The sequence below is a fragment of the Barbus barbus genome (assembly GCF_936440315.1).
Source record: "Barbus barbus genome assembly, chromosome: 14".
In the NCBI taxonomy this organism is placed as follows: Eukaryota; Metazoa; Chordata; class Actinopteri; order Cypriniformes; family Cyprinidae; genus Barbus; species Barbus barbus.
This window is the reverse complement of record NC_136742.1, coordinates 97,225-124,829: the sequence shown is the minus strand read 5'-3', so window position 1 is coordinate 124,829 and position 27,605 is coordinate 97,225. Positions and strand designations below refer to the sequence as shown.

The 27,605-nt window shown below is 45.5% G+C and overlaps 1 protein-coding gene across 4 annotated transcripts; it reads left to right on the top strand.

The window, feature by feature from the left end:
• The first annotated feature begins 664 nt into the window (after window positions 1-664).
• Window positions 665-27,212, top strand: LOC306880626 (uncharacterized protein). 4 transcript variants are annotated; one of them, XM_079434264.1, is made up of 5 exons: window positions 699-914; window positions 8,194-8,339; window positions 8,700-9,094; window positions 9,230-9,287; window positions 18,763-19,292. In XM_079434264.1, the coding sequence occupies exons 1-4, from the start codon at window positions 866-868 to the stop codon at window positions 9,282-9,284; spliced, it is 645 nt and encodes a 214-aa protein (XP_079290390.1). In that variant the 5' UTR covers window positions 699-865; the 3' UTR covers window positions 9,285-9,287; window positions 18,763-19,292. The 4 variants fall into 4 exon arrangements, with proteins under 4 accessions (XP_079290389.1, XP_079290388.1, XP_079290387.1 ...); XM_079434263.1 differs by lacking the exon at window positions 18,763-19,292 and adding an exon at window positions 27,165-27,212 and having other exon boundaries at window positions 665-914; window positions 8,700-9,287; XM_079434262.1 differs by having other exon boundaries at window positions 665-914; window positions 8,700-9,287.
• The last annotated feature ends 393 nt before the right edge of the window (window positions 27,213-27,605 follow it).

Sequence of the window (27,605 nt, the reverse complement as noted above, 5' to 3'; positions counted from 1 at the left end):
AAGAAGAGGAGAGAGGCAATGCAGTGTGAGGAGCGGCCGAGTCTGGGGCGTGGCCCATGCTTGCTGCTGCGTCTTGAATCTCGAGGGGAGCCGGATCTTGATCTGGAAAAAGACAACGTTCTTTTGAAAGAAGTAGGGAGCTCTGGGGGAAAGGAGCATGGGACACAACTGACAGCAGAGTAGGGCTGTCAGACATGGCTGAAAAACAATTGAATTCTCCACCTAAATATTATCAATATTCGAATTCTATTCAAATTTGAAAGGCATAATTTCAGTTAGGGGGAAAAAGCTTTTGGCTTCTCTCCTGAGGCCGCAGGAAGGTGCATATAGCAGAATATTACTAATGCACGTTTATTAAAGCAATAAAACATGACTATCTGCGAAAAAGTGCATAATCTTTATGAACCAAATATAAATCAATTAAGTTGCTTAAACAATGGTGAACAAAACAGCATCATGTATGCATAGTTTAATATAAAGCGACGAGAGCCAATAAGACATGTTGCATGACTTTCTAAACATGCTTCTCTCGTGCGAGATACGAGACTAAAAGTGATGTCACTCTAGAAAATGTGCAAAATACGCCTTCTGTGTGCTACTGATAAGGCTGCCTGACACGCCTAAAATTCGAATTTATTGACAACCCTGCAGCAAATAGGCCTCTGGGCTAGTGTCTGCCATGGGAGCTGGAGGCGACTGAAAAGAAAAAGGGGGTCGTTAGAAAAGCCCAAGATGTGTGGGCCTGATTTGCAAGCGGAGGCAGCCTCACGCTTCCTGCAGCCATTGTAGACCACAGGAGTGGGGTTTTTTGACATCCTGAAAAGCCTGCGCAGCTAGCGGAGGCAGACTCACGCTAGTGCGTGCTATGGGAGCTGGAGGCCACTCAAAAGGAAAAGGATTAGAAGTAATGGCAGGTAAAGACTGAGATGTGAGGGCATGTGTTGCAAGCATAAGCAACTTTGTGCTCGTTTCAGCTTCTGTAGCTGTAGGCCGTGGAGGCATGTGATATTCGGAAAAAAATAGCTGGAGAGCCTGTGCCGCTAGCGGAGGCAGACTCACGCTAGCGAGTGTATTGGGAGCTGGAGACCACTGAAAAAGAAAGAGGGGTTGGAAGTAGCAGGAAAAAATATTTATGAAAATACATATTTTTTCTCTTAACCACACGAAAGGGAGGAAGTATTGAAAAAGCTGGCCAGCCAAGCCGCACATCGGTTGGTAGAGACTTGAAGAGGGGTACCTAGTAGTATGCACAACACATGCAAAGTGGGTTTCATTTGTTCAATGATGATATAAATAGTTCTTTATGATACACCTTAGTTGTTAGTTTGCACCTATAATTGGTCATTTAGGTACAATGATTTCGAAAAATTAAGTTCAAACAATCTTTTACATCTTATGTCTATCTGAGTAATGTGCAATTTAAACTACAGGTAAAATGCTAGTTGAATTTAATACGGAAAATTAATCATTACCTTGTGTGATCTACGCAGTTTACGTCATGGTTGCCGACATGACATCGCCATCAATAATGTCATCGTATTGTTTAACAATTTTTTTTTTATTTTGCAACAAATGATGCAAACCATGTTGATGTTTGCAACACGGCCTGCGCCGCTACCGGAGGCAGCCTCGCGCTGACTGCTACGAGAGCTGGAGGTCCAGCTATATACGGCACTGCGGCCGGAAGAACTGCGGAGAAAAGAAGTGAGTGAGTGAGGTTTTGCTGCGGTGAGAACTGGGGTGCGGCCTAGGCTCGTTTGAGGCCTGGCGCTGCGACCCAGCACTCTAAGGGAGCCTGGTCTTGTACGGGACAATGATGGTGGAGAGTGAGGCAAGATCGGGGCTTTGCTCGATCTATTGGCCGCCTTGCGCCTGGAGTGGATTTAGGAGTGAGGTTGGCTAATTTGCAGTGTAGCGAATGGATCGCACGTATCTGCTTTGTTTGCCCTCCGCGGGAATGATTCGTCAGAATAAATCAGCGTTTGCTTCTGGCTTAAATACTGTCCACTTCCGATCAGAGGATATATTGGAACGGCCGAATGAGACGAGGATGTCGGTTGAGGCGAGGTTAAGCCTCAGCTTGTGGAGCATTGTGTGGCTGGTCGAGTGGAGCAACGGCTGCGATGAAGCCTGGTGCTCGGTGGTGGTGACTGATGGAAAAGGAGTGAGCCTAGAGCTTGCAGATTGCGATGGGGGATACTAAAAATCCCCGGTCCAGGTTCTTTCATTTTCCAGAAAAAGATGCGTCTGTGATATGATAGCAAAGGAGCAAAACCGAATGCTAAAACTGTAGAGAGAATGAAGGTAAGATGGCTTGGTCTATTTATAGAAGTTCGCTCTCGGCTGATAGGATAGACTGTGTGATTGCTGATGGTGAATTGGCCGTGTTAATTATCTGCGCGTGCTCCTCCCGAAATTTGTTAATAAAACATCACATAGCGAGATATTTTCTCTTATTGCTGTGTATATACATATTAATCAATTTTTTATTCTTAAGCAGAAGAGAGAAGTGAATCCCTAGAGTTGTGAGTTTATGTAACATTTTTGCTTATTTTATAAATGTTTATTTTGTTGTTTGAGCTTTTGTATAAAGACATTTTTCTGTCCTGTGGGGATAGACACAAAATTTTTTGACCTGAATTTGAACAACATTTGGTGTGTGTGTGTACAATAAACTCACCACAGAAGAGAATAAACTGGATGAGAACTTTGTTGCTGAGCAGTTTATTTCTCGTTGTTGCCATCATTGTGTCAGTTCATGGCGTTTATATCTAGAAAAACACCATCAGAGTCTCAAGCTAACACAATGTTTTACTTTCCTGCTATGAAAACAATTATATACAGCAATTTTTGTATAATATATTATCATATACAGAACATAATTGAAAGATATGGAATATATTTTTTTAATTATTATCTGTCATACCTCGTGTAAATTTAAGTAAATTATGGTTAAGGTTAAGGTGACCCACGTAAAGCATCTAGAAATATTCCATTTTATTTGATCAAGTGAAACAGTGAAATAATATTCCAGTTTAAAATTGCTGATTCATTTGCCTTGTAATTTTATAGATATATTTCTTTTAAATAAATTAATTGAAATCAAATTTATCAAAAGTGAAAAAGACATTTTCTTTTCTATAAATGTTGTTTTTAACACTACTAATCCTTTTAAAATATATTCAAATATGATTAAAAATAATTATTTTAAATTAATAATAAAACAATATTTGCATTTCTATTCAAATAATTGCACCCTTGGTAAACATAATCCTCTTTTTAAAATCTCAGCAATTTTATAGACCACAAAATTATGATCAGTAGTAGTTGAACAGTTAGCCAAAAATCCAAACAAGTTAAAGTACCTTGGCCTGCAGAAGGGACGTCAGTTAATAAACTGCTCTTTCAAGAGTAACCAGCTCTTTTTGTCACACAACCCAAGAAAATTAAATCTGAAAGATCTGAAGACAAAAACATAATCAATATCTGCTGACAGTCATAACTCAGTTCAATTTCTGCTCTCTGAAAATATTTGTCAGAGGTGTCCTGAACTCCTGCTAAGTTACTGAACTGCAAATATGACCCTGTACGTACCCCAGGTCTTTGTTCCTTGAAAGATTTTTACATTCCCAAAGCGTCGCACTGGAATCTCTCTCTGTAAAGGAATACTGGATTGAGTCTTAGTCAGTGATCGCAGAACTGAAGGTGAGAGCTCCAACCTGTGTGTTGTGTTTGTCAGGTTTAGAGTCAGACCTGCAGTCCAACGCATCTGACACAAAGTGATTTGTCACGCCCACAAAGGATTATTACAGCTACAGCTGATCAGATGCTGGGTTCAGCTACATTGATTTTTGGTTGAGTTCTAGTGATACGTCAGACATAAAGGTCAGTGAAAATGAAAAATGGAAGGCTTGTCCAGGGTTGAGACACTACCCCCAAAACCTTCTAAATCATGTTCACAACACAAATGCTGTCAATAGTGTTAATAATAATAATACAAATAAATGTGAATTGAATTGCATAATTTTATACAGAACTATATATATATATATATATATATATATATATATATATATATATATATATATATATATATATATAAATAAATAAAATGAAAAGGAATTTCTGTATCAGTTCTCTGAAATAACAGGAATGCAGAATTCAGCTTGCGTGGGATCAACCTGTTCTCTCAACTCATCAGATAACTGAATATCTCCAGTCCATTGAACAGCTTAGTAGTGGTGGAGGTAACAAATTAAAACTACTCACATTACAGTAATTACTGTAAGTGGTTTTTAGGGTACTTTCATGAGTAGGGGGATACTAGGATGGTTATAACATTTTTTGACATTTCTGTCTGTATCTTAGCGTTATTTTGAGCCAACGTGCTCAAAATGTGATTTAAACTAGTTACAAGTGTCTATTACAGATTTCTTATTTGCTAAGACACGCTTAATGAAACTGGAATCCACATGATCTTCATCATCACAATCTTTGCACAGCAGAAGCCTTTTTTGCAAATGCCTTTAACACTTTTTCATTTGTTTCACAAATTTTTCACACTCTTTGTCAAAACCATCACCACAGATCTCACTGAAAAAAACCCAAACTCTATTGGATTCACTGTGTTAAGAAAGGAAAACATCTATTCACAGCTGAAAGAAAGTACTACCATAATTATGAATCTCTAATGCACCTGTGGGAAACTTGTTTGCACAATCCTTCAGTCAGAAATCAGTCCTCATTCCTCTACAAAAGACTCCATCTCTGTCCTGCTATTTGCAAGTATGGATCAAAGAGGCCAAAAGCATGGAAGAAGAGTAAGAGAGCATGGCAGAGGGCCAGAAAAAGTCAAGTCAACATTATTTGTATAGCGCTTTTAACAATGCAAATTGTATCAAAGCAGCTTTACATCGGCTTGATATAAAGCTGGGTGGCTTTATATCAGCTTTACAGTATTTAGACAGGGAAATAGTTTGTCGAAATAGTTTCATTCTCTTCTGGCCAGACAAAATTCAGGGGAAGTCGTGGCCTAATGGTTAGAGAGTCGGACTTGTAATCCAAAGGTTGCGGGTTCGAGTCTCCAGCCGGCAGGAATTGTAGGTGGGGGGAGTGAATGTACTGCACTCTCTCCACCCTCAATACCACGACTGAGGTGCCCTTGAGCAAGGCACCGAACCCCCAACTGCTCCCCGGGCGCTGCAGCATAAAATGGCTGCCCACTGCTTCGGGTGTATGTTCACGGTGTGTGTGTGTGTTCATTGCTGTGTGTGTGTGCACGTTGGATGGGTTAAATGCAGAGCACGAATTCCGAGTATGGGTCACCATACTTGGCTGAATGTCACTTCACTAAAATCAGCAGTTTAAATCTAGGCTAAAGCAGAATCAGATTGTGCAAAGGGCTCATCTGGTTCCTGTGGTCTTGTCCTGATGGCCGTCTTGGAGACAGGGTCTTCACTGGGGATCACTCTCTGGGGCTCATCTAGGTGTCCTGGCTGTAGAGTTCATCTCTAGGTGCTGATCCACCATCTGATCTGGATACAGTCTGGATCTGGGTGGCTACGGTGACCTCGGAATAAGAAAGAAACAGACTAATATTAGCGTAGATGCCATTCTTCTAACAATGTAAAAAGTACATCAGGTGTTTTGGGAAATGTTCCAAGTGAACTAAAGCAGCCCAACAATCCTTTAACAGATTTTAATTATAGAAATGCGACAGTGTATTATGTGTAAGCCAGGTTAAAGAGATGGGTCTTTAATCAAGATTTAAACTGACAGAGTGTGTCTGCTTCCCGAACAGTCTTAGGTAGATTGTTCCAGAGTTTGGGCGCTAAATAGGAAAACGATCTCCCGCCCGCAGTTGATTTTGATATTCTAGGTATTATCAAATGGCCAGAGTTTTGAGATCACAGCGGACGTGAAGGACTATAATGCGATAAGAGTTCACTCAAATACTGAGGTGCCAAACCATTCAGGGCTTTATAGGTAATTAGCAATATCTTAAAATGTATATGATGTTTAATAGGGAGCCAGTGCAGTGTTGACAGAACCAGGCTAATGCAGTCATACCCCCTGGTTCTAGTAAGAACTCTAGCTGCTGCATTTTGAACCAACTGGAGTTTGTTTATTAAACGTACAGAGCAACCACCCAATAAAGCATTACAATAATCTAGCCTCGAGGTCATGAATGCATGAATGTTTCTGCATTTGACATTGAGAGCATAGGTCGTGATTTAGATATACTTTTAGATATACAGCCTTCCTGTAGCTCAAATAGTAGAGCATGGCGCTAGCAACGCCAAGGTCATGGGTTCGATTCCCAGGGAAAGCAAGAGCTGATAAAATGTAAAAACTGTAACTTGAATGCAATGTAAGTCGCTTTGGATAAAAGCGTCTGCTAAATGCATAAATGTTAATGTTAAATGTTACTTTTAAGATGGAAAAAAGTTCAGATGCAGTTTCACAAATGTTAGAAACATGTTTTTCGAAGGAAAGATTGCTATCAAAAAAAGTACGCCTAGGCTCCTAACTGATGATGAAGAAGCATCTATCAAGATGATTTACAGAGCATCTATCAAGTATTAGACAGTGATCTAGGTTATTACATGCAAAAGTTTTTGGTCCAATAATTAACAGAATTTATTTTCAGAAATTAGCAGTAAGAAATTGCTAGTCATCCAGTTTTTGATATCAACTATACATTCTAGTAGTTTTGCAAATTGGTAAGTTTCATCTGGTCGTGAAGAAATATAGAGCTGAGTATCATCAGCATAACAGTGAAAGCTAACACCATGTTTCCTAATTATATCTCCCAAGGGAAACATGTAAAGTGTGAAAAGTAAGAGGCCAAGTACTGAGCCTTGAGGTACCCCATACTGCACTTGTGATTGGTATGATACCTCTTCATTTACAAATTGATGGCGGTCAGATAAGTACGATTTGAACCATGCCAGTGCACTTCCTCTAATGCCAACATAATTTTCTAGTCTATTTAAAAAAATGTTGTGGTCGATAGTGTCAAACGCGGCGCTAAGATCCAGTAGCACTAATAGAGATACAACCACGATCAAATGATAAAAGCAGGTCGTTTGTAACTCTAATGAGAGCAGTCTCAGTACTATTATATGGTCTAAAACAGGGATCCTCAAATCTGGCGAGATCCACATTCCTGCAGAGTTTAGCTCTAACCCTAATCAAACACACCTGAGCATGCTAATCAGTGTCTTCAAGGTCATTAAAAAATCACAGGTAGGTGAGTTTGATCAGGGTTGGAGCTAAACTCTGCAGCAGATTGGCCCTCCAGGGAAAGATTTGAGGAACCCTGGTCTAAAACCTGACTGGAAATCCTCATATATATAATTTTTCTCTAAGAAGGAACATAGTTGTGATGATACTACCTTTTCTAATATCTTTGACAGAAAAGGGAGATGCGAGATTGGTCTGTAATTAATTAATTCTTTGGGGTCAAGTTGTGTTTTTTTTATGAGAGGCTTAATAACAGCCAGTTTGAAGGTTTTTGGGACATATCCTAATGACAATAATGAGTTAATATTCAGAAGAGGATCTATTACTTCTGGAAGCACATCTTTTAGGAGCTTAGATGGAACAGGGTCTAAAATACAGGTTGTTGGTTTAGATGATTTGGCCACCAGAGGACGCTTCCGCTTCCGGCACACACCCAGACTGAGATCACACACACACACACACAGGGCCTTGCCCATTTCGCCTTTATTTTTTTCCGTGATCTCGCTCGACTTTCAATGCAATAACATTATACAATACAGAACCGTTTGCCACTGAACCTGCTTTAACGACGACAGTGGGGCTTTGACAGCCTTAGTCAAACGGGTTGGCGCGTATGGTCGGGTTGTTAGTTAGTACGCTATACGGAACCGTTTGCCACTGAACCTGCTTTAACGACGACAGTGGGGCTTCGACTGCCTTATTCAAACGGCTTTTCTATAACGTGTGAATATATCCACTATAGCGTTCTATAACAAATCCAATCAGAGCGCCTGTTTATCACTAGTTTTATTCTGATTCTCGAGTCTGCTATTAGCTTATAGCCCGTTAGCAACGGCAGCGTGGCTGCCGCTAATCTCGCTTACATTGCAAATCCTCTATTCACACACATTACTATCGTTTCACTGTTACTTGCTTAAATGGCGGATTTGTGTCTACCTTTGAGTGCAGGTGAGGACACGTTCGAGCTGCATTCGGTGCAGCTGGAGCTGGAAGCCGTGGAGAAGCAGATCCGTGACCTGGTGGAGAAGCAGGCCCAGTTGAGACAGCGGAAAGCCGCGCTGGAAACATCCCGGGCTGACGCTCACAAATCCGGGGTAGGTATACAGCATGCTGCTAACACTCCCATCACCTCTACTCCGTGTGTTTCTCTACACAGACCCTGTGCACCCAGGACTCGATCTTCCCAGATGTCCTTCACTCCGGCGCCGGGACACCACGGACCCTGGGTGCTGCAGCAGCGGAGGACGCAAGCCAGGCCTCGGGTGACGACTTCCCCCCCCCCCCGTCTTCGAGATCTCCACAAGGAACCAATTCACCCCCCTCCACGAGACAGAACGCGACGTTGTGATCGTCGGAGACTCCATTGTCCGGCACGTCCGTGCTACGCTAGCTGAAGGTAAAGTACACGCTTCTAACATCCCCACCACCTCTACTCCGTGTGTTTCTCTGCACAGACCCTGTGCACCCAGAACGCGATCTTCCCAGATGTCCTTCATCTCCACCCGGAACCGCTTCGCCCCCTCCGCGAGACGGAACGCGATGCTGTGGTCATGGGAAGCTCCATCGTCCGGCACGTCCGTGCTACGTCAGCTGAAGGTAAAGTGCACACTCACTGTTTCCCCGGTGCACGTGTTCTCAATGTTTCTGCGCAGATACCCGCGATCCTGAAGGGCAACGAGAACATCGGTGCTGTCGTGCTGCACGCGGGGGCCAACGACATCAAGCTGCGGCAGACGGAGACACTGAAAACGGACTACAGGAGCCTGATCGAGACGGTACGCAGCACATCGCCCGCGGCGACGATCATCGTGTCAGGACCGCTTCCCACGTATCGACAAGGAAACGAAAGGTTCAGTAGACTTTTTGCTTTAAACGAATGGTTATCGTCATGGTTTAAAGAACAGAAACTTCTCTTTGTTAATAATTGGAATCTTTTCTGGGAGCGTCCTATGCTTTTCCGTGCTGATGGCCTGCACCCCAGCAGAGTCGGAGCGGAACTCCTGTCGGACAACATCTCCAGTACGCTACGCTCCATCTGACTAGTAAGCCAATTCTCAAATAACTGCTATGATGACTTTTGTTCTACCCACTTAAAAGATAGAAGTACTTGCGTTGTCCAATCTATACAGACTGTGTCTGTTCTCCGAATAGCGAGGTCAAAATATAAATTTAATGCAGGATCTAGAAAAAATCTGACCGTGATTAAACCAGAAAAACGCAAAATAAATGAACAAAAACTATTTTTAAAACTTGGGCTCCTAAATATTAGATCACTCGCACCTAAAGCAGTTATTGTAAATGAAATGATCACAGATAATCATTTTGATGTACTCTGCCTGACTGAAACCTGGCTTAACCAAATGAATATTTTGGTCTAAATGAGTCTACTCCATCAAACGACTGTTATAAACATGAGCCCCGTCAGACTGGTCGTGGCGGCGGTGTGGCAACAATATATAGTAATACTCTCAATATTACTCAGAAAACAGGATACAGGAGGTTTAACTCATTCGAACTACTTCTGCTTAATGTTACACTGTTAGATATGCAAAAGAAATCTCTCCTATCTCTTGCTCTGGCTACTGTGTATAGACCGCCAGGGCCATATACAGATTTCCTAAAAGAATTTGCAGATTTCCTCTCAGATCTACTAGTTAATGTCGATAAGCTGCTAATTGTCGGAGATTTTAACATTCACGTTGATAATACAAATGATGCGTTAGGACTTGCGTTTACTGACCTAATAAACTCTCTTGGAGTCAAGCAAAACATCACCGGGCCCACTCATCGTTTTAATCATACGCTAGATTTAATTATATCGCATGGACTTGATCTTACCAATATAGATATCGTACCTCAAAGTGACGATGTTACTGATCATTTCCTTGTATCGTGCATGCTGCCTATTACTGATATTAGTTACATGGCTCCGCGTTATCGTCCAGGCAGAACGTCTCGGTTACGTACGTAACCCTCGTTCCCTGATGGAGGGAACGGAGACGTTATGTCGTGACGACATTAGGGGATTTACTTGAGAGCCCCGACTGCCTCTGATAAGAGAAAACGCCAATGAAATTTGGCTAGTGGATTTTGCATACCTGAGCCACTCCCCGTGCATACGGGTATAAAAGGGCGACAGGTGCATCCACTCATCAGGTTTTCCGCTGAGGAGCCGAGAACGTGTCCCTGGCAACCAGCGATGGTTCAAGATTGTGGCATGGGGACATAACGTCTCCGTTCCCTCCATCAGGGAACGAGGGTTACGTACGTAACCGAGACGTTCCCTATCTGTCGGTCACTACGAGTTATGTCGTGACGACATTAGGGGTCTTTGGAAAGCGCCACAACCTGAACCCCGTCACGACCTTGTGGCATGCAGATGTTGACAAGCTAGCGCGTGACAGACAAATGCGATGCGAAGGTCGCAACCTTCCCGTCGCCCCAGCGCAAATTCGCTAACCTTGGTGCCCGCAGGGACCACTGAGTACATTGCTGCTGGAGATAGCCAAGCCGCTGTTCCTTTCCCCAGAAATCGGAAGGGATTTCGACCTTCTATGAAAGATTGCTTCAAGTCTTTCCTGTTTGTTGTTACAGCCCGGCAGTAACGACGGGGAAGCGAGCCTTCCGGAGAAGGGCGCTACGGAGGCCACACCCTGCCCGAAGGGAGGTAACGTGTGGAGACACTGGTATGGACTGGCCCAAGCCTGGGGCAGTGCTACATACGCCTGGACCCTGGGGCAGATCCTACCTAGGAGAAGGGAGGAAGGCTGCCAGCAGGGCCTGACAGAGCTCTGTCAAAGGGAAGACACGGGTTTACCATGAGGGAAACCGTACCGTGGATGAATACACGTGTGGGATCACCCGAAGGGAATCAGGCCGCACGGGCACCTAGCCGAGTACAGGGGCTGACCGGAGACCCGGGCAAGCTAACACCGGTACTGGGCCTGGCGTCAGACTGCTCCGCCCAGCCTGACTGCCGGGGGTGCTGGAGGAACTCCGCCAGGGTTCGCCGTTCGGGGAACTAACTGGAGGAGAGAATAGGCGCTCGTATCCCCGGGTAAGGGGGAATGGCGCAGCAAGCGTGACACCGGCCAACTCTTCCCGCCACTTACCTGTTACCCAACACACGGGAAGAGACTGGCTCAACGCGGAGACTGTAAAATCTCGCGAAGGTGTTCGGTGTCGCCCAGCCCACAGCTCTACAGATGTCTGCCAAAGAGGCGCCGTGCGCCAGCGCATAGGAGGAGGCAACACTCCGTGTGGAGTGAGCCCTCACCCCGAGGGGGCACGGCTCGCCTTGGGATTGGTACGCCAAGGCGATGGCATCCACTATCCAGTGGGCCAACCTCTGCTTGGAGACAGCCTTCCCTTTCTGCTGACCTCCGTGGCAGACAAAGAGCTGCTCAGAGCTTCTGAAGCTCCGGGTGCGGTCCACGTATATGCGCAGCGCTCTTACGGGACACAGCAACGCCAAGGCTGGGTCTGCCTCCTCCGAGGGCAGTGCTTGCAGGTTCACCACCTGATCGCGGAAAGGCGTGGTGGGAACCTTAGGCACGTATCCAGGCCGGGGTCTCAGGACAACGTGAGAGTAGGCCGGCCCAAACACAAGGCACTCTTCGCTTACCGAAAATGCTTGAAGGTCCCCGACCCTCTTGATGGAAGTGAGCGCGGTCAGGAGCGCTGTCTTGGCCGACAGGAATTTCAGCTCGACTGAGTCCAGCGGCTCAAAGGGACCTCTCTGAAGTCCAGCCAGGACAATAGAGAGATCCCGGGAGGGCATCAGGGGTGGCCTAGGAGGATTTAACCTTCTGGCACCCCTCAGGAACCTCACGATGAGATCGTGCTTCCCCAGGGACCGGCCGTCCACTGCATCGTGATGGGCCGCAATAGCAGCCACGTACACTTTCAAGGTGGAGGGCGACAGCCCGCGCTCCAACCTCTCTTGCAGGAAAGAAAGCACCACTCCAATCGTGCATCTTCGGGGGTCCTCCCGCCGAGAAGAACACCAGTCCGCGAACAGACTCCACTTCAGCCTGTGGCAGGCCACTCAAGTCTGCCGCGTCCCATCCAGGAGCCGCACATGGCGGTTCCACAGAGCCGGACGCGGGTGCCGTATGGTGCCGAGCCCCTGAGAAAGAAGGTCCTTCCTCAGAGGGATGCGCCAGGGAGGGGCTGTCGCGAGGAGGGTGAGTTCCGGAAATCAGGTCCGGGTGGGCCAATATGGCGCAACCAACAAGACCTGCTCCTCGTCCTCCCTGACCTTGCACAGTGTCTGTGCGATCAGGCTCACTGGGGGAAACGCATACTTGCGCAGAGCCCGAGGCCAGCTGTGTGCCAGTGCGTCCGTGCCGGGGGGGGGCCTCGGCCAGGGGGAATACAGCTGGCAGTGGGAGGACTTGCGGGAAGCAAACAGGTCTACCTGAGCTTCCCCGAATCGACTCCAAATCAGCCGGACCGTCTCGGGATGGAGTCGCCATTCTCCGGGGAAGTGAGCTGTCGTGAGAGCGCGTCGGCTGCACGATTGAGCTCCCCCGGAATGTGGACGGCGCGCAGCGATTTGAGCTGTGACTGACTCCAGAGGAGGAGATGGCGGGCGAGCTGTGACATGCGGCGTGATCGTAGACCTCCCTGCCGGTTGATGTACGAAACAGCCGCAGTGTTGTCCGTGCGGACCAACACGTGCTGGCCTAGGAGCAGTGGCCGGAACTGCTTTAAGGCCAGATGCACTGCCAACAGCTCTAGGCAGTTGAAGTGCCAAAGCAGTCGAGGCCCCATCCAGAGCCCCGAGGCTGCCTGCCCGTTGCATATAGCGCCCCAGCCCATGCTGGAGGCATCTGTTGTGACAACAACATGCCGGGACACTTGTCCTAAGGGCACCCCGGCCCGTAGGAAGGCAAGGTCCGACCAGGGGCTGAAAGAGCGGCGACACGATAGCGTGATGGTGACACGACGTGTCCCGCGGCGCCATGCCCATCTCGGGACCCGTGAGTGTAACCAGTGCTGAAGTGGTCTCATATGAAGCAACCCGAGCGGCGTGACTGCGGCTACGGATGCCATATGCCCCAGGAGCTGCTGAAACTGTTTCAGCGGAACCACTGTCCTGCCTCTGAAGGAACTCAGGCAGTTCAGCACTGATTGGGCACGCTCGTCCGAGAGACGTGCCATCATACTCACAGAGTCTAACTCCACACCGAGAAAAGAGATTCTCTGCACGGGGGAGAGCTTGCTCTTTTCCCAGTTGACCCGAAGCCCCAACTGGCTGAGGTGCCGGAGCACCAGGTTCCTGTGACCACCCAACTGTTCTCGCGATCGGGCCAGGATGAGCCAATCATCGAGATAGTTGAGGATCCTGACGCCCACTTCCCGTAACGGGGCAAGGGCGCCCTCCGCCACCTTCGTGAAGGCACGGGGAGACAGGGAGAGCCCGAAGGGGAGGACCCTGTACTGCCATGCCCGCCCCTCGAACGCAAACCGTAGGAACTGCCTGTGTCGAGGGCGAATCGAGACATGAGAGTAAGCGTCCTTCAGGTCGATCGCTGCAAACCAATCCACGGAGTGAACTCATCTGCGTCAACATCTTGAACGGGAGCTTGTGTAGGGCCCGATTCAAGACTCGCAGGTCCAGGATTGGCCGAAGGCCACCGCCTTTCTTGGGCACGATGAAGTAGGGGCTGTAAAACCCCTGCCTCATCTCGGCTGGAGGGACCGGCTCGATTGCACCCTTTGCCAGAAGGACAGCAATCTCCTCGCGCAGGACAGGTGCATCTCGGACTGCCACCGAAGTCTCGAGGATGCCGCTGAACCTGGGCGGCCGCCTGGCGAACTGAATCGCATAGCCGAGTCGAACTGTGCGAATGAGCCAGCGAGACGGGCTGGGTAGCGCAAGCCACGCCCCCAGATACCGTGCAAGCGGCACCAAAGGCCCAATCGACGTGCCCGCAGTGGTGCAGCGAGGGGGAGTAAGGTTGGATGGAACAGAAGGCAGTGCGTTCTGACTCATCCCCACAAAACTCCCTAAGTCCCCGGGGGGACTGGCTAGAGGTGCGCGGGGAGGCATCGCGTCCCCAGACCGCACTCTCTTGGCCACTGGCAATATGGGTCTCGGGTGAGAGTGAGGAGGCATTGCGTCGCACACTGTCAGCCCGCAGACCTGGGAACCCGGAGGGAAGGGAAATTGCTCTTTCTTTGACAATGTGGGTACCACTGGCCCTTGAGCCAGTGGCGGAACAGAAAGAAAAGAAAACACAGGATTCTCCACCCGGCCCTCCTCCGGGGGAAGGAGCGACGCTAGCCTCGTCGTCTCCTGGGAAAGAGCAAATTCCTCCATCTCCGGGTTGTGCGCGTCAGGGCCGCTTTGTCGTCTTCCTGGAGGACTTGGCGGCCGGCTGAGGCGCAGGGGGCGCCGCACTCCTGCGAGAGGCTCGACGCACCGGCCTAGGTGACGACTCAGCACGGGGCGGAGCAGCTCTGGAGGACGCAGGAGGGCGCCCACGGCGACCAGCAGACTGGGGCCTGGCCCTTGGGCCAGCGGTGGCAGCTGGAGCATCCCGCCGTTTAGGGAGGATGTGCTGAATTGCCTCCGTCTGCTTTTGTACTGCCGAGAATTGCTGGGCAAAACCCTCGACAGTGTCGCCAAATAGCCCCGTCTGGGAGATGGAGGCGTCGAGAAAGCGTACTTTGTCGACGTCCTTCATCTCGGCCAGATTGAGCCAGAGATGGCGCTCTTGGACCACTAACGTGGACATCGCCTTCCCGAGGGACCGCGCCGTGACTTTCGTCGCCCGGAGAGCGAAGTCAGTCGCCGTGCGCAGCTCCTGCATCAACCCCGGGTCGGGACTACCCTCGTGCATTTGTTTTAGTGCCTTGGCCTGGTGAACTTGCAGGATGGCCATGGCATGCAGGGCAGAGGCGGCCTGGCCCGCAGCGCTGTAGGCCTTGGCGGCGAGTGCGGCCGTCAGCTTACAGGCTTTGGACGGGAGACGCGGACGATTCCTCCAGGTGGCGGCGTTTTGCGGGCACAGGTGCACCGCAACCGCTCTCTCCACCTGGGGAATATCCACGTACCCCCTGGCCGCCCCGCCATCGAGGGTAGTGAGGACGGAGGAGGGAGACGAGCGGCTTCTGGCCGAGAAAGGGGCCGTCCACGACTTCGTCAGCTCCTCATGCACCTCCGGGAAGAAAGGCACCGGGGCAAAGTGCGGCCGCTGGTCGCGTTTTGCGCCGATGAACCAATCATCCAGCCGCGAGGGCTCGGGACTGGGCGGTCTGTTGACCTCCAGCCCGATACTCACGGCTGCCCGGGCAAGCATGGCCGTCAGCTCTGGGTCCGGATCGGCAGTGGCGACAACACCCGAGGGGGGCAGCCCCGCCGATCGTTCATCCTCAGAGGACGAAAGCCCATCCCCCGATGCCGCGATCGACATCTGATCCTCGGGCGGCGCACCGAATGAAATGCTGGCGGCCCCGTGAGGCGAACCAGCGAAATCACTCGGGAACCGGACGGAACAAGCGCTGCGGGAGGAGTAAGAGGTCCGCGGGGACGTGCCCGGCGGAGAAGCTCTTACCGTCACCCTCAGATCTCCCAGAGCGCCAGCCGGCGGTCCTCTGCTCGAGCCAGAGAGACCGGGACGGGTGGCGGCAGAGGGTGCCAATCCTTTCAGAAAGGAAAGGCGAGAACGCAGCGTTGCCATGTTCATACGCCCACAACAGGCGCATGACTCATCCACAAACGCATCTTCAGCGTGCTGGATGCCCAGACACTGAAGACAACGCTCGTGACCGTCATCCGAGGACAGGAAGCGACCGCAACCAAGAGAACACGGACGGAACGGCATCTTTAAAAAGACGCGAACCGCCCAGTGTTTTAGAAATTTGCTCTTTCAGGTGAAGTGCCCAGGGGAATCGCTGCTGCAGGGACACCGCTGTCTGCACCGTAACGCCACCCAGGAACAAACTTCGAGGCAGACGGCTTTGTGGAGATCTGATCTGTTTTGAAGATTTCTCATCCACTCGGCTCCGAAGCAAAAATCTGATGAGTGGATGCACCTGTCGCCCTTTTATACCCGTATGCACGGGGAGTGGCTCAGGTATGCAAAATCCACTAGCCAAATTTCATTGGCGTTTTCTCTTATCAGAGGCAGTCGGGGCTCTCAAGTAAATCCCCTAATGTCGTCACGACATAACTCGTAGTGACCGACAGATAGGGAACTATTGTTCCAGCCACCAAAGACAGATTCACAAATAACCTGCCTGATTTATCTCAACTGCTCTGTGTACCCATAAATACGCATGAACTAGACGAAATGACTAGCAACATGGGCACTATCTTCTCTAATACATTAGAAGCTGTTGCCCCCTCAAATTGAAAAAGGTTAGAGAAAAATGTACTGCGCCATGGTACAACAGTTATACCCATTCTCTCAAGAAAGAAACTTGTATTTTTGAGCGCAAATGGAGAAAAACTAAATTAGAAGTTTTTAGAATTGCGTGGAAAAACAGTATGTCCAGCTATAGACAGGCTCTAAAAGCTGCCAGGGTAGAGCATATCCTCAAACTCATAGATAATAACCAAAACAATCCAAGGTTCTTATTTAGCACAGTGGCTAGACTAACAAATAAACAGACACCACCCGATCTAAATATTCCCCCACAGTTTAATAGTAATGATTTTATGAATTTCTTTACTGATAAAATAGATAACATCAGAAATACAATATCAAATGTAGATTCTACTGCGTCTAGTATTTCAGCTTCACTCATCGCACCCAAAGAAAAACTGCAGTGCTTTATAACTATAAGACAGGAACAAAATAAACTTATCAGTGCATCTAAACCAACAACGTGTTTATTAGATCCTGTACCTACTAAATTACTGAAAGAGTTGTTACCCGTAGCAGAAAAACCGCTTCTCAATATTATTAACTCATCGTTATATTTAGGTCATGTCCCAAAACCATTCAAGGTGGCGGTTATTAAGCCTCTTATTAAGAAACCACAACTAGATTCAAATGAACTGGCAAATTACAGACCCATTTCAAATCTTCCGTTTATGTCAAAAAGTTTAGAAAAAGTTGTGTCTACTCAATTATGCTCCTTTTTGCAAAAAAATGATCTCTATGAAGAATTTCAATCAGGTTTCAGGCCCAATCATAGTACAGAAACTGCACTTGTTAAAATTACGAATGACTTACTACTTGCTTCAGATCAAGGCTGCACATCATTGCTAGTATTACTTGATCTTAGTGCTGCGTTTGACACTATAGACCATAATATACTCATAGATCGATTACAAAACTATACTGGTATTCAAGGACAGGCTTTAAGATGGTTTAGATCCTACCTGTCCGATCGCTACCACTTTGTTCATTTAAATGGGGAGTCATCTCAATTATCACCAGTAAAGTATGGAGTACCACAAGGATCTGTCCTAGGTCCTCTGCTATTTTCAATTTACATGTTGCCCCTTGGAAATATTATTAGAAAACACGGGATAAGTTTTCATTGCTATGCTGATGATACTCAATTATATATCTCAACAAGACCAGATGAAACTTCTCAACTATCTAAGCTAATAGATTGTGTAAAAAGTGTAAAAGATTGGATGACCAATAATTTCCTCCTACTAAATTCATATAAAACAGAGATATTACTTATTGGACCAAAAAACAGTACACAGAATCTCGTGGATTATAATTTGCAACTAGACGGATGCACTGTTACGTCCTCTAAAGTCAAAAATCTGGGTATTATTTTAGACAGCAACTTGTCCTTTGAAAATCATATTTCCCATGTTACAAAAACAGCATTCTTCCATCTCAGGAACATTGCTAAGCTTCGAAGCATGCTACCTGTTTCTGATGCAGAAAAGCTAGTTCATGCATTCATGACCTCTAGACTGGACTATTGTAATGCACTACTAGGTGGTTGTCCTGCATCTTCAATAAACAAGCTACAGATAGTCCAAAATGCAGCGGCTAGAGTTCTTACCAGATCAAGAAAATATGATAATATTACTCCAATTTTACAGTCTCTGCACTGGCTACCTATTAAGTTCCGTATAATTTACAAATTATTATTACTTGCCTATAAGGTCCTAAATGGTTTAGCACCTGCGTACCTAACTTGTCTTCTACCACGCTATAATCCAACCCGCTCTCTAAGGTCGCAAAACTCTGGACTTTTGGTAGTACCTAGGATAGCAAAGTCCACTAAAGGAGGTAGAGCCTTTTCACATTTGGCTCCCAAACTCTGGAATAGCCTTCCTGATAACATTCGGGGTTCAGATACACTCTCTCTGTTTAAATCTAGATTAAAGACACATCTCTTTAGCCAAGCATTCACATAATGCATTTTATAATCTTGTACTGCAGTTATATCTGATCAGACGTACATTATTATTATTCTTTAGCTTGGGCTGAACAATTTATTTTTGCTTAGATGGAACAGCAGCTATGCTAATCATGTCTCTGCTTGTCTCTCCGTTTCTGCCGACGGAGAGACAAGTGATTACAATGCTAGGAATCACAGAACTTCAGTCTGGATCCAACCATTACATGATCTGAGATGACCGAACACCTGAGATGGAGGATCAGCGCCGGGAGATGACGTATGTGTCCCTGATCATAGGCAGAGGCCAGACACCTGGATGAACGCCAGAGACAGATCCCCATTGAGGACCCCGCCACTTAGACAGCCATCGGAAAAGACCACTGGAACCAGCTGAGCCCATTCAATCTGACTTGCTGCAGTTTGGAACTGAACTGCTGGTTTGTTTGGCCAGAGGAGAATTGGCCCCCCGACTGAGCCTGGTTTCTCCCAAGGTTTTTTCTCCATTCTGTCAACGATGGAGTTTTGGTTCCTTGCCGCTGTCGCCTCTGGCTTGCTTAGTTGGGGACGCTTCATTTCCAGCGATATCGCCGACCTTATTGCAAAGACACTATTTAAACTTATTGACACATTATTTTCCTTTTTTTATATTGTGCAGTGCTTTGACACAATTTGCATTGTAAAAAGCACTATATAAATAAAGGTGACTTGACTTGACATGATTTAACAAGTTTATACAATGCTTAATTTCCAATAGAAGAGAATGAGTAAAATTGTTTCTCAGGGGATCTATAGTGCACTATCTGATACGATACTGTGGCCGACAGCTGCATGGTTACAATTTTACCTCTAATAGTTTCGATCTTGGAAGTAAAGTAGTTCATAAAGTCATTACTACTGTGCTGCTGGGTAATGTCTGCACCTGCTGATGTTATATTTTTTTGTTAATTTAGCCACTGTATTAAATAAATACTTGGGGTTGTGTTTGTTTTCTTCTAAAAGAGACGTAAAGTAAGCAGATCTAGCAGTTTTTAATGCTTTTCTGTAGGATAGGGTACTTTCCTGCCAAACAATACGAAATACCTCTAATTTTGATTTTCTCCAGCTGCGCTCCATTTTCCAGGCTGCTCTCTTTAGGCCCTGAGTGTGTTCATTATATCACGGTGTTGGACTCTTTTCCTTAATCTTCCTTAAGCGTAAAGGAGCAACCGTATCTAAAGTGCTAGAAAAGGGAGAGTCAGTAGTTTCTGTTACATCATCAAGTTGTTCTTAGCTATTGGACATGCTGAGGAATTGAGATAAATCAGGAATATTATTTATAAAGTAGTCTTTTGTAGAAAGGGACCTAATATTCAGTAAGTCAAGCTTTAAAAAGTGAAAGTGACGTGACATACGGCCAAATATGGTGACCCATACTTGGAATTTGTGCTCTGCATTTATCCCATCCAAAGTACACACACACAGCAGTGAACACACACCCAGAGCAGTGGGCTGCCATTTATGTTGCGGCGCCCGGGGAGCAGTTGGGGGTTCGGTGCCTTGCTCAAGGGTACCTCAGTCGTGGTATTGAGGGTGCAGAGAGCGCTGGACATTCACTCCCTCCACCTTCAATTCCTGCCAGCCCGAGACTCAAACTCGCAACCATCTATTGTATAGGGTCGGAGATCATAAACCTTCCATTGGGAAAAAGGAAAGGAAGGGAGTGTGTTGTGCGAGGTACTGGAATAATCAGAGGTGGGTAGTAACGAGTTACATTTACTTCGTTACATTTACTTGAGTAAATTTTTTGGCTAACTAATACTTTTAGAGTATATTTTAAAATGGGTACTTTTACTCTTACTCAAGTATATTTTTAGAGAAAAAACAGTACTTTTACCTCGTTACTGTGGGCGACTCTCCTCTCGTTAATGTATCTTAATGCAATACAAGTTAAAAATTCTTCGGTTTATCCAAACGCGTCGTCTACTTTTCTCTGGGCAATGAACGATGCCCATTCGCGAATGATTCATTCTTTTGAGTCGATTCTGTTTAAAGGCTTTATCAAACCTGTTGGCAAACCAGTGAATCGGTTCGCGAATCAGTTTGAATGATTCGTTCAGTTCCCTGCCGCACGCGCTGAGTCTCTGAAGCGGTTCTCACTCAGATAACAGAGAGTTTAAGAACATCAAGAGCGCTGAAGACGTGGCTTTGGAGCTACAGTCAGTTGAAAGCAAATCTGCAAAGGCTTGTTTGCTAGAGCTATATAAAGATCTTTATTAGATGAACACCGCGTGTGCTGTCTACTGTTCCACAGGTATAGGCCACGATACCACTATGACATTACCAGTTTGTTGTACATGTAGCTTACATTAAATACAATGTATAATTTATACATTAAATAAGCTGTCACAGAGTATGAAATTAACACCCGCGGAACCCACGTTAGCTCTGCGCAGCGGCGCACGGCCTGTTCTAGACACAATTAATATTAATATTTTTACAATATTTACGCTTGCAAAAATATAGGCTACATTTGTTTACATTTTGCAGAACAGAAGATCCGTCAATATGCATTTGTTTCGTTATGTTCAGAGCAGTCATGTGAGGCGTTTTCAGAGGTTTCAGTGTCAGAGGTTATAGGATAATACATAATTAATTTACTTTAAAATATAATTTAATTCAGTGATGCAAATCAGAATTTTCATCAGCTGCTACTCCAGTTTTCGGAGTCATATGATCCTTCAGAAATCATTATAATATATCGATTTATTACCAGTGTTGGAAACAGTTTTTCTGATTAATATTTTTTGGAACCTGTGACATTTTGTTCAGTATTCTTTGATGAATAGAAAGCTAAAAAGAGCAGCACTGATAATAAATCAACATGATTTCTGAAGGATTATGTGACTGTGAAGACTGGGGTAAAGGCTGATTGAAATTCTGATTTGCATCACTGAAATAAATTACATTAAAATATATATATATATATATATATATATATATATTGAATGGCAGTGTTTGTGTGTGTGTGTGTGTGTGTATACACATACACATTACATAAATGTAATCTATATATCTAAATAAAAATAGACTATATTCAGTACCTATATGATCCAAAGTAACTAGTAACTAGTAACTAACTACTTGAGTAGTTTTTTTATCCGATACATTTTTGCTCTTACTCAAGTAACTATTCAGACTATTACTTTTACTTTTACTTGAGTAAATATTTCTAGAAGTACTTTTACTTTTACTTGAGTACTGTTTTTGGGTACTCTACCCACCTCTGGGAATAATAGAACCAGTTTCTGGTTGCATTAGTCCAATACCTAGTCTGTCCAATACTTAGTCTGTCAAAAAATGTGAGTATGTGGTCTGTGTTGTAAGGACCTATTTTGGAATGCAGGTGGAGGACCCCATTCTGCGTGATTGCAGCATATATTGTGATGTTACCACCACGTTGATAGCTCTGTGGCCAAAGATATTTCTCCCTATTCATCTTACAGCACCACTGCCTTTCATTTTTGTTGAAGACAAAAATTCACCTGTTGCATTTTTATAGTGCTTACACCTGATTGTTGAGTTTACAGTTAAACACCTGGGTGCGTATTACAGAAAGTTTATTATCTTAGATCTTAACTTAAGATATGATATGTTAAATTAGGATTTTTCGCAAATTCGTATTACAAAAGCAAATCTTAACTTGATTTGGGATTCTTATCCTATCTTACAGCTGTGGGGTTGTCCTAAAGTTAAGACAGTTTTTAGGTTTTTTTTTGTGAAGTTAGGAGGTTTCTGTAACACCCCTTTCCTATCTGTTGTTAAGATAAGATAACACACTTAGGAAATGCTGTTCTGTAATAGCTTTTGTCCTAAATGTGGACCTAACTGAAATTACCATGGTTACCAATCAGATAAGATAAGATTTTAAAGATAGGATCTTTCTGTAATACGCCCCCTGATGCCCAAGTTTGATCAATTGGTTAATATGTGTTCTATTTTGGAAAGCAGTGCCTCAAAATGGTAAAGATGTGACATAATTTTAGATTTCTGTGTCTAAAGCAGAGAGTGTGTTTAGTATCTTGCAAAACAATGTGTGTAGTGTTTTGCAAAAAGTGTGAGGATGAGAATGTGCTTATAATTGTGTAGATTTGGGCTGAGGTTTTGCTCCTTGAGTGTCAGGTTTCACTAATTGTGTGTTATTTCTCATTTTAGTGTGTAAGCAATCGTAAAAACAAACCTGTAACAGCTCTGTTTTTACCGAATTTAGCAGTAGGAATGCTGCACTTGTGATTGGTATGATACCTCGTCACTCACTGCCATGAATTGATGGCGGTCAGAGAAGTACAATTTGAATCATACCACTGTGCTTCCTCTAATGCCAACATAATTTTCTAGTCTATTTAAAAGAATGTTGTGGTCGATAGTGTCAAACGTGGTGCCAAGATCCAGTAGCACTAATAGAGAGATATAACCACGATTGGATGATAAGAGCAAGTCACAGAAGCACATCTTTTAGTAGTTTAGACGGAATAGGGACTAACATACATGTTGTTGGTTTAGATGATTTAACAAATTTATACAATTCTTCCTCTCCTATAGTAGAGAATGAGTGAAATTGCTCCTCAGGGGATCTATAGTGCAATATCTGATGCGATATTGTAGCTGACGGCTGCATGGTTACAATTTTATCTCTAATAGTTTCAATCATGGAAGTAAAGCAGTTCATAAAGTCATTACTACTGTGCTGCTGAGAAATGTCAATGCCAGTTGATGCCCCCCCCCCCTTAATTTAGCCACTGTATTGTATAAATACCTGGGGTTGTGTTGTTTACTTCTAAAAGAGATTAAAAGTAATCAGATCTAGCAGTTTTTAATGCTTTTCTGTGGGAGAAGGTACTTTACTGCCAAGCAATACGAAATAGCTCTAGTTTTGTTTTTCTCCAGCTGCGTAGCTGCATACAGTTTTAGTTATATGGAGTTTACACAAGACTAGATATTGATCTGATATATCATCGCTTTGCTGCAGAATTTCAACACCATTAACATCAATTCCATATGACAGTATTAAATCTAGAGTATGATTTCAACAATGAGTAGGTCCTGAAATGTGTTGTCTAACTCCAATAGAGTTCAGAATGTCTATGAATGCTGATCCCAATGCATCTTTTTCATTATCAGCGTGGATATTAAAATTAAAAAAATTAAAAAATTAATTTGATAACCAACAATTACAGTTTTTTTTTTCATTTACTAACAAGCATTTACCAATACTTAAAGTACCTTTTCAAGATTCAAGATTCAAGATTTTTTTTTTTCAAGATTTGTCACATACACAATTATACAGGGTATAACCAGCAGTGAAATGTAGGTCAGGTCCGCTCCAAGGACAGTGCAATTATATAGAATACAAATATTAAGAAAAAGAAAAGTAGAAAAAATAAGAGGAATAAAATAAAATAAAAGATAAAAAATATAAATGTGCAGGTCAGTACAGGTCAGTATGTTGTTGACAAATAGTAATAAGAGGAATGTGCAAAAAGTTGTCCAGGGTATTTAAATAGCAGCAATATGAGGTAGAGAAAAATTATGAATAGCTATTGATATAGTGGTATATACATGGAGTCATGTGATGTTATGACACAGAGTTAGAGTTTAGGAGCCTGATGGCCTGGGGGAAGAAGCTCCTCCTAAGTCTCTCAGTTTTTGCCATCAGGCTACGGAAGCGCTTACCAGATGGAAGCAAAGTGAATAGTCGGTTACCAGGGTGATTTGAGTCCTTGATTATTTTAACAGCTCTATTTTTGCAGTGTTTGAGGTAGATGTCCTGCAGAGAGGGGAGAGCAGACCCTGAGATGCGCTCAGCTAAGCGCACAACTCTATGTAGTGCTTTGCAGTCCTGATTGGAGCTGTTTCCATACCACACTGAGATGCACTGAGTCAATACACTTTCTATGGTCCCTGAATAGAAAGTTTTCAGGATTGCTGGTGAGACCCTGAATTTCCTCAGCTGTCGCAGATGGTACAGTCTTTGCCTGGCTTTCTTAACCTGTGTTTGGATGTGTGTAGTCCAAGTCAGATTCTCGGAGATGTTTACACCGAGGTACTTGAAGTTACTCACCCTCTCCACAGGGGTCCCACTGATCATAAGAGGAGTTAAGGGCTGCTGCTGTCTCTTCCTAAAGTCCATGATCTGCTCTTTAGTTTTGCTCACATTCAGAGAGAGACAGTTGTCCTGGCACCATGATGTGAGTCTCTCTACCTCGTCCAAGTATGCGGTCTCATCGTTGTTGGAGATGAGGCCCAGAACCACAGTATCATCAGCGAATTTGACAATAGATGTGGAGCTGTGAGAGGACACGCAGTCATGCGTGTAGCGAGAGTATAGCAGGGGACTCAGGACACAGCCCTGTGGGGCTCCTACGTTGAGGGTGATGGAGTTTGAGGTGAACTGGCCAACTTTCACCACTTGAGGTCTGCCGGTGAGGAAGTCTAGAATCCAGTCACATAGTGAGGAGTTTAGGCCGAGGTTTGTGAGTTTAGAAGCCAGCTTGATGGGGACTATAGTGTTGAAAGCTGAGCTATAATCAATGAATATCAGCCTTACATAATTCCCATTGTTGCTGTCCAAGTGTGTGAGGGAAGAGTGGAGGACGTGAGAGATGGCATCGTCCGTAGATCTGTTTGGGCGATAGGCAAACTGAAGAGGGTCCAAAGTATCAGGGATGGAGGAGCAGATGTGGCTCTTTACAAGTCTCTCAAAAACCTTCATGACTATAGATGTGAGGGCAACAGGGCGATAGTCATTCTGACGCGCTGGACGGCAGAGACGCGCCGCCGCCGTTGCCATCGAAGCGGCCGAAGAAGGTGTTTAACTCGTCGGCCAGCAACGGATCTGCTCTCACCTCCGCGGAGGATTTGTTTCCAAAGGCAGAGATGGTCCTCAGTCCCTGCCACATCCGTCGAGAGTCATTGAGCTGGAAATGAGACTCAATTCTCTCTCTGTATCTGTGTTTAGCGGCTCTTACTGCACGTCGGAGAGCATAGCACGATGCTTTGTATTCGCTCATATTCCCGGTCAGAAGAGCCTCATTGTAAGCGGCAGTGCGTGTGTTTACCGCAGCACGTATTGATCTGTCCACCCAAGGTTTCTGGTTGGAGAATGTCCTTATCGTTATTGTTTCTGTAGCTTGCTCGGTTAGCGTGTTTACAAAGCTCAATGCTACATCCGTGAACTCGCTGACGTCAGAAGAACTCGCCCGGAACATGTCCCAGTCGACGACATCAAGAGCCGCCTGCAGCATAGCCTCTGAGTGGGAGGACCAGCGCGTCACTACTCTCTGCACTGGAGGTTCCTGAACGAGCCTTTGTTTGTATCCCGGTGTTAGAAAAATGGCGGCATGGTCCGATTTGCCAAAAGCCGGTAGTGAGCGGGCTTTGTAGGCATCCTTGAACTGAGTGTAAAAATGATCCAGTGTGTTTGGTCGTCTAGTTGGACAGGATACATGTTGATGAAAGTTCGGCATGACCTGCTTGAGGTTGGCTTTGTTTAAGTCCCCCGCGATGATGAAGGCAGCGTCAGGATGTTTGTTGATGTAGCCACTGAGCACATCGTGAAGTTTAGACAAAGCCAAGCCGGTGGCCGCCTGTGGTGGAATGTACACAGCAGTAACAATGATCGATTGTTGATAAAATGGGCGGCAAGTAATGGAAAGATGTTCCAGATGAGGCGAGCAGGAACGCGACAGAATGGAGATATTCCTGGGATCACACCATTTCTTGTTAATCATGAAACACACTCCTCCACCCCTGGATTTACCGGCCTCTGCTGTTCTGTCCGTCCGAAAAACAGAGAAGTTCTCACTGGGTGTTACAACAGTGTCCGGGATCAAGGACGAAAGCCACGTTTCTGACAAACAAAGGATGTTGCAGTCCCTTATGTCCCGTTGGAAACTAATCCTGGCTCTAAGATCGTCCATCTTATTCTCCAAGGATTGGACATTTGCGAGTAGAATGCTTGGGAGAGGAGGACAGTGAGCCCTTTTCCTGAATCTCTCTCGAATTCCAGCGCGTTTCCCGCAGTGTTTCTTGATCCGGCGCCTCGGGGGGTTATTGTTCGTCTCCGCGTTCCGAAGAATCTCCAGAGGCCATGAAGGATTCATGGATAAGGTGTCCTGAAACAGGTTGGTGTAGCGATTTCCAATGTCCAAAAGCGTTTCTATGTTATAGGTGATCAGTGCCGATGTAAAATGTGTAAAAAGAGAAAGTAAAAGTAAAAAAGTAAGTTAAAGCAAAATCTCAGAGAAGCGGCCCGAACGGCTTCCGAACACAGCGGCGCCATTTTGTATTGGACCTCTAAACTCTTAACACAGCAACACACCTACATCATACAATTAGCCAAATAGTTAATTTTCTGGTGTGACGAGCGTCCCGAGGACTCATCAGCGTTGCCCTGGAGACGGAGGAGGAACACCTGCACCCGCTCATCACGGCAGGACCGGCCACACCTGAGGCTCATTCGCCGACGGCCAGATAAGCCGTGCGGAGCTGAGAGACAGTGAGAGACATCTCTTAGAGAGCTGAGAACTAATGTGCGATCCTCTTCTACTTTGCAGACCCCAGCGAGTGACCGATCCTGCCCGCCACGCGCACAGCACCGACGCACCGCCCTGGGAAGGAGCTGCACCACGAAGAGCACCATTGCACCTCAGCCACCTGCTCCACCCTCCGGGGTATTTATTTTGAGCTCTCCTTGTTGCGTGATTCTTCCACCCTGCCACACTGGCCAAAACCACATTTTATTAAATAAATACAAACTCTACATTTCAAAATGCTGAATAGGTCAATCAACAGCCTGAAGGCAACATTTTTTATCAAGCATGTGATGTGACCTCAAGAGCAAGTTTAGAGAGCGGTGGAATGTGGTTCGGTCTCTTATTTAATTGCTGTGGGAGAAACTCAACACAACTAGAAGTTCAGTAATAACTCTTAATGATTAAAAAATTCAATGAAATAAAATAAAAATAAAAAATTAACTATAAATAAGTAAAAACACA

Coding starts and splice junctions, on each gene's coding strand:
- LOC306880626 (XM_079434261.1), top strand. CDS start 866: ATGGGAGCTGGAGGCCACTCAAAAGGAAAAGGATTAGAAGTAATGGCA. Junction 915..8,193: donor AGGATTAGAAGTAATGGCAG/GTAAAGACTGAG, acceptor CTTTGAGTGCAG/GTGAGGACACGTTCGAGCTG. Junction 8,616..8,699: donor GTCGGAGACTCCATTGTCCG/GCACGTCCGTGC, acceptor TTCTCTGCACAG/ACCCTGTGCACCCAGAACGC.